At 47.6% G+C, this 12,883-nt stretch overlaps 1 protein-coding gene across 4 annotated transcripts in view; it reads right to left on the bottom strand.

The window, feature by feature from the left end:
• LOC121601014 (C-1-tetrahydrofolate synthase, cytoplasmic) overlaps positions 1–12,883 on the bottom strand; it is a 56,041-nt gene that overhangs the window by 19,738 nt on the left and 23,420 nt on the right. For 2 of the 4 annotated variants that reach the window (XM_041929826.1, XM_041929803.1), the window contains exons 7-11: positions 11,813–11,927; positions 3,585–3,791; positions 3,205–3,482; positions 2,985–3,101; positions 2,761–2,903 (exon numbers count right to left, since the gene is read on the bottom strand). In XM_041929826.1, coding sequence (XP_041785760.1) covers positions 2,761–2,903; positions 2,985–3,101; positions 3,205–3,482; positions 3,585–3,791; positions 11,813–11,927 — 860 coding nt within the window. Of the gene's footprint in view, positions 1–921; positions 1,462–2,760; positions 2,904–2,984; positions 3,102–3,204; positions 3,483–3,584; positions 3,792–3,978; positions 5,658–11,812; positions 11,928–12,883 lie in introns of those variants that run through there. The other 2 variants (XM_041929810.1, XM_041929819.1) reach the window with 2 other exon arrangements.

Here is a 12,883-nt window from a genome sequence, read left to right as displayed (position 1 = left end):
CAGTTTGATAAAAAGCTCGCTGCTGTGATTATGATTGTACCAAAGCAGCTGTAAAGAGCACCCGTCGCCAAGCGACATCTTGACACACTTCGGCGATATATCTCGGCTGCCCTCAGTTCGCAAGAGTAGATAAGTATCGTACCCCTTATTACTTCTAACAAGCCTGCGCACAACAGAACCGCACCTTGTGTTCCAAAAAATCATAAATCAAAGCGTACTCCAACCACAAACATGCAATTTCCTCTATGTCTAGAGCTTTTCCATGCTACACTTTCGTCGTGGTTGTTGCCACCAATGCCACCATGATCGTAGTTCGCTGTGGTATCCCCTCCTCCACTGTTGATGCGCGGACGGTACCGTTCCCGCCCCATGGCCGACTAATTGTTTAACGCTAATTTTGCTTTCACAGGTGAGATAAGGTTATATCATTCTATTACTATTGACAGTTTTTTCCTTTTTCCCCCTACCTAACGATGATGAATCACACACACGCTGACAATTATTCATTCCAGAGTAATTGAAATGATTGACGCGACCGGAAAACGATTAGCAAACGGGGTTGCGGTTGCGCTTATGAACACATGATTTTGCACCTAGTCCATCTTTCCTTTGAAAGGTTCCATTGAATGCCGTTAAGGTACAATGCAATAATGATGGAAAGATCCCCAGCAAAACGCGTGTAAGCGCAGCAATGATCGTCAAATTGTGGTTATAATTTTTACTCTACCATTTAAAAAATCAATCAATCACGTGATATCGTCACCATGATTACTACCAACAATAGATCACTCACGTCGCTAAATGATCTCTGAATACTTCTACTCACATCAGCTTATACACAAGGCATACGTACGAACAGACAATCGTCACTGTATGTTAGCTACGGACTTCATGGTGTAGTATTTCCTTAGTACAACTCACCTAATCCATCCACACCAAGGCGGCATTATGGTTCTCGGCAGCAAAATGCGTCGAACTTAAACGTCGCACTTGAACGTCGGGAAATGTTTAGCACCAGTTGAATGAATGAATAAATCGCATGCAATATTTTCAAACTATTTTCCACCATCTGGACAAAGACACTTGAGCGTACTTTTCAACAAGCTGCTACTCTTGATTTCGAACACGGAAGAAATAGTTTCAATTTGTTAGAAAAAAACACCCATTAATTAAAGTTTAAATGAAACCAAATCACCGCTAACCACCGCACATACACACAAACACATTTGGAATGGAATTGCACGCATGTTAAAGCATCGCGTCGAATGTGCGCCGCGGGAGCGAACGAACACAGCTTCCAAGGTTTTCAAGATCGTCCTTGTCACTACTGACCGCCGATGAGAGATGGGTGCGTCGTCGCCGTCGTTTAGCTGTTTAGAGCATATAGCGATTGCTTAGATGCCCTAGAGGCGAACCACCGATCGACCGGTTCTGACTGGCCGGACCGATTCACGACGCTCGCACGAGTGAGCGCGAAGCGATGCAAAGCAAAAACTGAGCGCACATGCTTGCGCCGCGCGTACGCAAGACGTTCGCGACGCCCGACTGCGTTCTCCGCGGTGAGAAATAGAGAGAGAGAGAGAAGGAGAGATATGGAGAAGCGGCAGTGTCGAGCAGTTGACGCTTCGCGCTTCGTGTGAATTTTATCTTTCTTACCGTCAGTAGGAAATGTTTTTGCGCTGGTTTGGGTGAGATGTATCAGTGGTTCGAAACACTTTACAAAATCGCGCAAAAGAAAACATTAATAATTAAAAATTTGCAATAAACTAACAAACAAACAACTAGGTTCAGCATATTTTGCAGTTCAAATTGCATGTAGTTGTGGGTAAAGATTTTTTGTATCTATTTTCGACGACGATCTTTATTTTGTTATACTGAATACTGCAATGAAAAAACTGAGGTGTTTCGTTTTTGTAAATAAATATTTTTTTGTGCGTCATTCCATCAAAACGGAGAGCTATAGGAAAGGTTAAAAAATCATGCAACAATCACATTAATTTCTTTATCTACATGTATAATAGCTTGGAATCCCCTTATAGGTGGATCGATTCACTTGCAATAAAACCATATTGTTCGGTCGCCTTTGCCCAAAGACATAACATTAGACGATCGTCTATGTTTGTACAACAATCAGCCAAACAAGGCTCTTTACCGTTTGAAATTGGAAACGCGTGTCGGGTTCGTGTGTGCAGCCGTCAGCTGTTGTTCGTTGCGCGTTCATTCGCACGCTTCCCGAACCAAAGTGCTATGGCAATGTTGTCGCTTCACCGCATTTGGTATCAAGCTGTTGCGCGAAATCGACCACCATCATAAAACCGATTTCTTTTCGACGCTTTCGTTTACTTCTATACGCACTACTACTGACGAACATTTAGTGCCATGCAGTGTCCATCATTTACACACGCCACATACACCAATTACACAGCACAGGTGCAGGGTTTGATAAGCGTCGCGGTGTGCAGCGATAAAATAGAAACAAACCCCACCATACAAAAAACGGGAAAGTGAATCCCGGAACCCCGTCCCCCGGGGCCCGTACAGCTATGGGATGCAGACGCGTCCAGCGTTTTGTTTGCAAAACTGGTCACGAAGTAGCTGTAACACACTTGATTCGGCGCGTTTGCACAACAGATGGACAAACGTTCGTTATCATAAGGTACTCCAAAATTATTCCTATTCCATAACTTTGCCACACCAACCCGGAAGTTTTGTTTTACAAGCGATAATGTTTAGTGAAAATGCTATGAAAAAACCACTTACTTCCAAAGAATGAGCGCCAGCGCGATGAGCAGCAACACGGTGCAACTGAATACGATGCCGGCTAGCACGGCCAAGTCGTAATCGTCGTACGCCTGTCTTTGCGACTTTAGTGGAGCTTTCTCGCAGTTGGGTTGAAGTGAAATCTGTAAACAGAACGGTGCAGAGAACAGCATTAAAAGGGTGATCTCGCCAAGGAAAGGGGGGCCGCGAATAAACACTCTCACCTTACGTGGCTCGGAATATGAACCGAGTATCATTTGCTTCGGATTGATAACGCTCGTCGATGCTGCTCGCACCTTTACCTCGTACACCGCGTTGCTCGTAAGGTTTGGAATGATCAGCTATTAAAAGGGGGGAGGGGGGGGGGGGTGAATAGAAAATAAGTTAAAATTTCAACTATTCCATACGTTTCCTCGCTCCATAAACCATTTCGAGCGAACGTACCGAAGTCTCCATGATGGAAGCATTGACCGTGATGCGTATCTCGCGAAACTCGTGGTACGCAATGTTCCGATAGCTAATTATGTACAGATCGATCGTATTGTAGAAGGTCTGCGGAATGCGCCAACCATAGTAGAGCGCATTGTGCGAGTGGCATGTCAGATTGACCACCTTCGGTGCACTGGGACCGCTCACATCGGTACGCTGCGTCACCTCGGACGGTTTGCCGTCGTGCTTCTTCGTAAACGCCGTCACCAGAATGCGATACTCGGTGAAAGGTTCTGTCGTGAAGGGGGGAGGTGAATAGTAAGAAGGAAAATCAACAAACCGGTACGAAAAAGGTGCTGCTAAGCGCACTTTTCTTCCCATGTAGGGTTACTTACTTAAATTCGATAGCGTGTAGTGATAGACCGAGTTCTGCATTTCGTTCAGCTTCAGTATCGGCATGTGCAGATCGGTCTGGTTTTGATGGATGTAGTACACCCGGTAGCCGTGGATGGCCCCGTTAGCCTTTTCCGGTTCGCGCCAGGTCAGCTTGATCGTCGTGGATGTGACCTCCAGCACGGTCAGGTTCTGGGGTGGGCTTGGTTCTATGGGAAGGCACACAAACACAGGAAGAAAAAAAAAACACACACACACACATAAAATCAATTCGATTGTCCAATTTGCGGAGAAGGGGAATGTTGAGATCGATCATAAAAATGATGATGACAAATGCGTGTCTCATTTATCAGTCCATCAGCGCACACTGAGATTGGGGAGGAAACGTGTCTTTACCAATATCGTCGTCGGCCGAAAAGGTTGGATCGTGCGTGGAAGTGTGCGGTTCATCGTTGCTTGCCGCCTGCTCGATAGGCACAACACGAACCAGTGCCGGCGTGGAGGAGGAAGACTTCAGCGGCAATACGCGGGGTTCCTCAAAGTCCTGGTCCTCGAGCTCATCGTCGGCACTGCCATCGCCGGCACCGTACGGATGAAGCACGGACGCTATGGATTCGCGGTCCGGCACGGGCAGCAGTGGAGTGTTTTCCAGTGCCTCCGTCGGGGGTAACGGTGGTGGTGTGGTGGTCATGTGGATTGCTTCCAGCGGTAAATTGTTCGAGCGTGGCGGAACCGTCGATTCCGTAGGAAGTGCCGATAACGTGCTGGTGGCGAAAGCGACTATTACCAGCAGGGTTCCTGACACCGGGGGCATCATCGTGTTTTGGCTGGCTGCAATCTTCATCGTAGAATACTGTTTCGTTCGTACTTCTTGCCTCTTTTTTTATCGCTTGCTTTCCCGCTCACTCTCTCACACAAAAAAACGGAGGACGGGGACCCTTCTTCAGCACTCCCGGGTGCGGGTGCGGTGAGTAATGGTTGTTGCAGGGCCGGAGTGTGCGCGTATGTGTAGGCCGGCAATCGGATGTAAAACTTGCACTATTGGCGTTTTTTTCTCTTTCTCTCTCTCTCTCTCTTCGCTTCACTTATGCACTAGCACCACCACCCCGGGACCGGTCGGTTCCTGTTTCCGCCGTGCCCTGCACTTCCGAACAGTTTGGGGCACAAGCACAAGCACTGGAACGAGTTTCGCGTTGCCGATTTTCGTTCCGATGGAGCAGTGTGTGCGTGTGTGTGTGATTTTTTTTTGTTTCTTTGTTCTACACCCAACACACCACGGCTTCCAGTATGGAAGCGCACAGGGTTAAAGTTGCACGGGAAGATTTGGATTTTCGTTTCATTTTACGCCGTCGAAATGGGAGAGCTCAAACACGAGACACACGGGCGGCTCCGCTCGATAACGCGGCCACAGCGTAAGTAATCAGTTTAGTTGGGGTCCATACACACGCACACACACACTCGAGCGCAGGGGGGAAACACATTCAATTGCAGGGGAAAGGTCAGTTAAGTGGCCGCCCCACTAATTCTCGGCGGATGCTTCGCTCACAGCTTCAATTGCCATCAATTGAGCTCCGGTGCACAGGGCACGGTCGGGAGCGCGGGTTGTGTCCCCGGACCGACCCGCAGGAAGGGAGGAGTTGGAATGATTCACTCGGGGGACCACAGTGCAAACTTTTCACGGGCCCTGGCCAGGGCAGGTTTATTCCTGCTTTCTCGCCCTTTCTCTCTCTATCACTCTCTCTCTTTCGCTCTCGCTTTGATACCGGAGCGTATGGGGCGCACGGAGTGTTTCGATCGATTTCGGTGCTTGCTGCTTCTTCTTCTTCTTAGTCTTCTTCTTGATGCTCTTCTGTGACCAGTTTTTGTTTTCCAAGCTCAGCCCAGGCGACCCATTCGTTTGCACGCATTTCACTCCACTCGGACACCGGATGTGTATGGGCGACGCGCGGAAGACTTTCACGGCTTCATTTACTACGCGGAAAACCGTTTCCTACGCACATTTTCACCAATGTTTTAGCATATTTAAACACTGCCCTGCCTACGGTACGATTTTGCTCGAAAGCCATATTTGTTTTGACAGTCTGGCCCGTCACCGTATGTTTATCGTGCAAGGCCGAACGCTTGATGCCACTCCCGTGGCACAGGGTGCTTCGCGAACCGCTCGGTACTGCTGGCAGCGTTCTCTGGTGGTGAGTTTTGAAGGTAAGCCGGGTGGTCGTACAAACGTACCGTTGCAAATTCATTTTGGGATGCATTTTATACAATATCAGCATTTTAACACAACATATTTTGGGTAATTAAAAACGCACCTTGATTAAAAAAGTTGCTGTGCTGAAAGCCAAAGCCAGAATCGCGCGTCGTAAAGCATACGTACTGTGGTTTCAAATTGCCTTTGTCTAAATAGGGAACGATGCAATAGACAGCATAGTTAGAACGGATAGTTTCATAGCCACTTCTCATTATCTATAGAAAGCCACATATTGACTTTATAGATCAGTGAAAATCAAGAAGACAAAACCGACTCTTCCTGGTGCTACTAGGCTGCACCGGAAAGCATCTAAAACGATTATAATAATTAAGCACTGGCTGCTCCGTGAAAGCTATCCCCAAAGGACGGCACTGGCCACGGCGTTGGGGCCGAGATGTGGAAATGTGATAATTTTCTTTTCATAATTGAATGCCCCTGGAACCTTTCCACCGGCTGCCCCGCCACGCCCGAGGGGATATGCTACCAGCCAGCCGAGCAGAGGGACTGCGAAAACCCCCTGTCAGGATCATGGGTAATCAAAATTCTTCTCGAAGAAAAGCAGCACAAAAAAGAAAAGATGCGAACTTATCCAACACAGCCAACCGCAGAAGTTAGCCAGGGGAAAGAGTTTTCGAGGTTTGGTAAAGTAGAAAGTTCAATTCGGGGGGTTTAGGTTTGTTTTTTTTTTTCTCTCTCTTCAACCTCTTTTTTTCGTTGCGTTCTGTACCGAGTGTGTCGATGGGAAATGATTGCCCGCCGGCGTTGTACGCTCGTTGCGTCTCGGGTTTCACAACCGGTGGAAACTCATCGTCTATCGGTAATCCTATTAGGGGTAGGCCAGAACGATCGCAATACGCAGTACCGGGAAGTCGATGCCCCAGCGTGTGGGGCTGTCTCGTCAATATGAAACCGCATGAAGCATGAACGTATCCTGGCGCGCGTTTTATTAAAACGGCCAAAAGTTCTCACGGGGAAATAGGATGCCATTTAAAGGAGAGCAATAGTAAGCAAACTCTCTCATTGATGAAAAGCGTTAAAGCTTTGCGCTTGGAATTGCGCGACACAGGCAGACCTGTCGTCAACTGTCATACGCTGCATCATGTAGCTCTAATTAGCTGCATACACGACTCTATGCCACGCATTTTGGTGCATTTTTTGAGACCGTGCTTTCGCCTCTCACTCCCTTACTCATAATCCTTTGGTTGTGGAATTTGCAAATTAATTTTCTTCACCATTTTTGCCACTCGAAATCTTGGATGCGGTGCTTCTGGGGTGAAGAATTTGCCCACCTAGGTACCAAGGTTGATGATCGGATATCGTGTGTGTGTGTGTGTACGGCAAAAAGAAGGACACCACACAGCACGGAGCCCAAATGGACGGATAGATAGAACACAACCCGAACGTCTGTATGCAATTGGGGGGGTCTGTACGTGCCAAATGGTTCCTAGAGAATGCAAGTGCAAAGAAAAGCGAGTGGCGACTGGCCTGCCGTTCGTGCGTCGCCAGTCCGCGTCGGTGCTGGCTCGTTAGCAGTGAAAGATGGAGACGTTGCAATCATTGCTCGGATGGAAAACAAAGCTCATTATATGGGATGTTGGCTCTTTTTTTTTTCGTTCTATCGCCCTCTCTCTCTCTATCATGCTGGCGTCCTTTTGTTAGATTTGTTTCTTCTGCACCCACTTGATCCACTTGAGCGAAGGACACACACACACACACATACATCATCTGGCAAGTGGTCGTATGTGTGACGGTTGGAGAAACTTCGCAATACCGGAGCATTGAGTCGTTCTTAAACTAGCGTCTGGCGTATCCAACACCAACACCAAACCGGCTAGACATCTCGAGAGAGGCGGCCAGAGGGCTTGGATGCCCACCGCCCGGGTACCAGAGGCGCGAGCGCCTTTTTTCTTTTCCATTCCCATCCAAGCACAGTGGCGGTGGTGTGCAGTCCGCGAAGGTGTGCCGCAAGCACGTGCCCATTCCGACATTCACCATTGCCGCACGGATATGTATGACCATGCTTTTAACGTCATTGCATTGCATTGCTCCCGCGCGCGCTCCGTGCGGGTTTGGTGAGGTTGGCGCTGTATGTTTGCCTTTTCTTATGCGCCACAGTCACCAGTCCATTGGGAGATGTACTTTGCTAATGATGAACCATTTACTCCCGTCGTCCCACTTCACTTTTTGCCACTGTCGGCGCACTGCAACTGATGCGGCAGAAAACTTGACTCGCGTTCTCGCATTGCCCAGATGGGGAGGGGGCGTCGTCGCAAGTGAGATGAGCAAAAAGAATGACGCCCTTTGTCTTCACCGCTCGACATATGCGCGAGGACAACGATGACACCGGCAACATTACCCCTTTGCCCCCGCCCTGCCATGCATTTCCTACGCTGCAACTCATGGCCACGGACTGACAACCGAAGACAAAGCAACACAACCCATGGAAGGAACTACAACCCATGCTGCCGCGCTCCGTGCGCTGGGATGGGATGGAAAACGTGGCCGAGACTTATGGCGCGACCGTGGCTTTTCGTGGCTGCACAAATTGCAAAACTGTTACATACATACATCCTTCCATCCCGGGAATTAATGCGTCGCGGAAGATGATGGGGTTTGATGCTTTCAAGTTTTTACTGCCTTGTGCGCACCGTTGACATCATTTCACGGCTGCCAGAAAACACCATCGCCCCCCCTCACGACGGGTGGGCGGACGGGACACACTCCACCCTCGTTCGGTTGTTTCGTTTCGCAAGGCAACAACGGGAAAAGACACAACCGGGCCCGGCGAGTGAGTGTTTGTAGTTTACCATCGCATCGTTGCCTTCCGGCCGATTGCGTTTGCGTTCCTTGCGCGTTGCTTTGCCTTGGCGCCAGCAGCACGCCACTGCGTCCCGAGATCCCGTGGGATTTCTACCGGGAAACGAGCGATGGAAGCATGAAAGGATATTTTTCCCGGCTCCTAGCCGTGATGATTATATCCTTGCATAGTCGGCAGCAATTGCATAACAAATATATGCGCTACTGTCTGTGTGGCTGTGTATCGCACAGCGTTACACCAGATGCAGATCGGGATGACGAAACGAGTTGCTGCTAGGTTTCGTTTTTAAATAATAATGTTTTGTGCTTCTGCAAAAAAAAAGAAAACATCCTTCCTGGGCCTAAGGCCAGGGCCATCCTCGTACGATCCATCTCTGCCTGGAGCATTCATCTGTGGGCTAGCGAGTTTGAACGCTTCATTTGCATATGCATCGGTCCCGAATGGGGTGGATAGAATGGAAATTAAAAAGAATAATCCGCCAAAGCTTCAAAGCGCCAAAAACGCTGCGAACGAACGACCGCACCGAGCAGGCTACAGGTTCGCTTGGATGGTAAAACCAGGTAACACCATCCACCTTACGAAACGTGTCACAAAATCAAACGACCAGCAAAACGCGTCGTTTTTGACACGTTGGGTCAATTCGCCGTGTCTGGCTAGTGTTCCCGGACGCACGTTCGCACGGCTATCGCAGGGAGCCACCGCCGTTTCGGTCACTTTTCATTAGATCCGATGGATGATCGGGATCGGGAACGCGAAAAGAAGCAAACCGTGGACGTGATTAAAACCAACAACATGCTCTTGTCGCACACGATGGCGACGGCACACCCGAAAGGGCACCCGTTACAGCGTGTTACCGGAGTACCGGTTTCGCCTCGGCTCGTTATTGTGCTAGGTATCACTGCATCACTGTTTGCATGAAATTGTAAATTCCCGGTCGGTCGATCGGTGTTGCAGAGGTGTTGGAGAAAACACAGACGCAAAAAAAGCAGTGCAAGTACATCTCATAAAACGCGAACATGTGTGAGGCGTTTTTGATGGCATGCAAAAACCCTTTTTATTCCACCTTCTCTAGCGGTCACCGGAGACTTCCTTCCCTAGTTGCCACCCGTGCATCGATGGCTCTATTTATGGATTGTCACTTTTGCCGAAATGGAATAACACACACGCACACATGAAGCGGAGTTTTATTAAACGTACCCAACGCAACGCAGCAGAAGCAGCAGCATCATGGCATGTAAAAAGAGTGCGCCTTGTGTCCCGTTGCATTGAATTCCGCTTTCCAAGCCGGCATTGCAGCGGCGTTTTTAACTGTGATACCGGGTATTGCTATCGGAAATAAGGAACGCTGGTATCCGCTTATTTCTATTTCCACTGCAAAATAAAGCACGATAGAATCGAATGGCGGGGGATGGAATCCCGAAAGTGCCACCCATACATGCCCGGAATATAGTGGAATAAGCGGGATGTGTGAGAAATTAATAAGAGCGAATGTGAACCACCCCAAAGCTCGCGCGGGTGGGCAGTGTGCTATTGTTGATAGATATTTGTGCCGGAGAAGAATTCGCATACCCCGGTACACAGTGTTGGAAATGGTTCCCCCTTTTTTTGGCTTGTTTTTACCACCCATTATTACTGCAAAGCACCCAAAACGCGAATGAGATTAAATTTTATTCTGCCCTATCGGGAACGTGGTGTTTAATTGCTGCTACATTTTTAACATTGTTCTTGTTTTATTACTATTTGAAGAGGAACGGTTGCGGCCGTACTGCTTCAATTTAGTGGATAATATTTCTACTCATATATGGAATTTAGCAGCAGCATTTTTTCTTCTGAATTCTTCACTCAAATCGGCGAGTGGAAATTCGGCGCTTTTATCTTTGCTAGCCATAAATTATGTATCCCTCTATCACATTCGTCAGAGGAGTTTTACACAAGCTTTAAGATATGTTTTGCCAATTTCATCAAAGCAATACATAAAATAGTAATCGAAAAACTATATTTTGAGAATCTTTAGCTATCATTTCAATGGCACTGGTTAAGCTAGTATTCTAGCAGCGAAGGTATATAAGACCTGCAAACAATTTCAGAACGTTCATTTTTTGCTTTAAGTATTTTATTATGAATTTAAGAAAAGCACTTTTCAAAAATTGTTCGAAAAAAAAATGAATCCATTTATCCGAATTTATTTACTTATCCTTCTCCTTCTATTTGGCGTAACGACCGGCGCAGTCATGCCGATCTTTACAGAACCTTTGGGAACTTGCTGATGCTTGGATCTCAGCAATGCTGGGTTTTTTTTTGCAAGCAGTGTTGAAGTTAAGCCACCCTTAAGTTTGATTTCATTTCCCATTACACGTAATCTGGCGAACCATAGTGAGAGCCACTGGCTTTTTGAACAAAGGATTACGCTTATCCGCAAGAAAATCATATCTAGATTTTTTTAAATTAATTTAATTTTGTTTAAAAATGTGTACTTGCACGTGTAACTGTGTTTTATATCACTTAAATTTTCACATTTTTTTTTTAAGAAAGTTATAAATTTTTAAACAATAAGGGTGAAGTCCAGTTACGAATTAATTAGATTATGACGCTCTACTGCAGATAGCCATTTTACTGGAAGTTGTGTGTCTACAAATGAAAAAAGTAGTTCCCGGCTCACGTGCGGATTGTGTCATGCAGTAGCGTCTCACACAGACCTTCACCCTTAAGGCGCTCATCATGTTCGCCATATGAAAGGTTTTGAACGGTTTTGAAACATACGAAAAAAAAGAACGCCTTTTTGTTAAACTAGTTTCCACACACCCTACACTACAATTCAATTTGCAGTTTGGTGTCTACACAGAAGCCTACGAGCTTGATGGCTGACATCTATTTCCGTTTCGTTCGCCGTTTGTTGTGCGGTAAGTGTTTAATGCCTAGCTGTCATACGTACGATGAATGCAGGCTCTCTCTCTCTCTCTCTTTCTGGTGCGTAAGACGCATCTACACATTGCACGGGTTCAATTGCTCTCGAAGCTACCGCCTTTCGAATGGTCCTTTATGGTGGGAAAGTGCACAAACGATACGAACTCAACGAACAAAAGTACACAACGTGAAACACACACTTGCACACGCACAACCAACACCATCCAATGCCGTCCAACAGGGTATGTGTGTACACTTACCTCCTTCATCTGTCATAACCAGAACGGTCGTCGGCGGTCCTAATCCTTCCGGGTTGAACACTTGTATCGAGACCAGATACTGCGTGTACGTTTCGAGGTTATGAATTTCGTGGTTCTGTAACGGTGTTATGCAAATAGAGAGAGAGAGAGAGAGAGGAAGTAAGAAAAAAAAAGTTAAAGAAGACGGACAAGAGAGCGAGAAATTAATGCAAAACCTTTTTACATGCCCCGCAAACGCAAACCCGTGGTGAGTGAGGGTCGACTCGGTTTATACGTTTTTTTTGCCCCCATCTTCGGCATGCAAAATTTTACTCCGCTTTAACCCTCACTCAAACATCAACGGAGTTGTGGGCAGGAAAAAAAATCCCATCCGAACAGAAGGGACGGAGAGTTTCGGAACCATTTCCTAATCCTTCCTGCCCCTAAACGAAGGGATTTAAGTTGAGGATGGTAACCGCTGGTACAGCAAACCGTACCCGCAACCCTGGTGTGTTCCACTAATAGAGGAGGCGTACGTACATGTGGCTGTGGCTAAGATGTACACTCCGATGTACTACCGCAATGGTTGAAATTGCAGTTACAGACCCGTGCCGGTTAGAATTTGCACCATTAAATTAGTGGTAATTATGATTTTCGCTTCCCCCTCGGACGGCCCTTCGACTGCTCGGTCGATGTAGCGTCGCTACGGACGAGCGCCCGGTGTCGAAAGCTGCCTCCGAAAACATGACTTTCCACTCGGCACGACGGAAGCCATTAAACCATAAAACATACGGAGCTGGGAATGCTGCTCGCTCCGCACGCTGCCAAGGTGTACCCGCCGTGGTCCGTACTCGGCCATGAGTTTGTCGGTGCGCCCGGGCGTACGGTTCGTGCCCTATCTAAGCTTACACCGCCACTCTCGCTCGCCAACCCCGTACTTAGAAGGGATGGTTGAGCTTTGTGCAAGCCCAACTCTTCCCGTGGGAGCCGAAGAACGAGCTGGCAATGATTGCGAGGACGATGTTCTACAAAAAAGCACCCCTTCCTTCAAGCGCCGGAGCGCTGGTTGCAGCAGAAAGAGCAGGAGCAGCT

Source organism: Anopheles merus, chromosome 2R (assembly GCF_017562075.2).
Source record: "Anopheles merus strain MAF chromosome 2R, AmerM5.1, whole genome shotgun sequence".
Classification (NCBI taxonomy): domain Eukaryota; kingdom Metazoa; phylum Arthropoda; class Insecta; order Diptera; family Culicidae; genus Anopheles; species Anopheles merus.
This window is presented reverse-complemented; position numbering and strand designations above follow the sequence as displayed.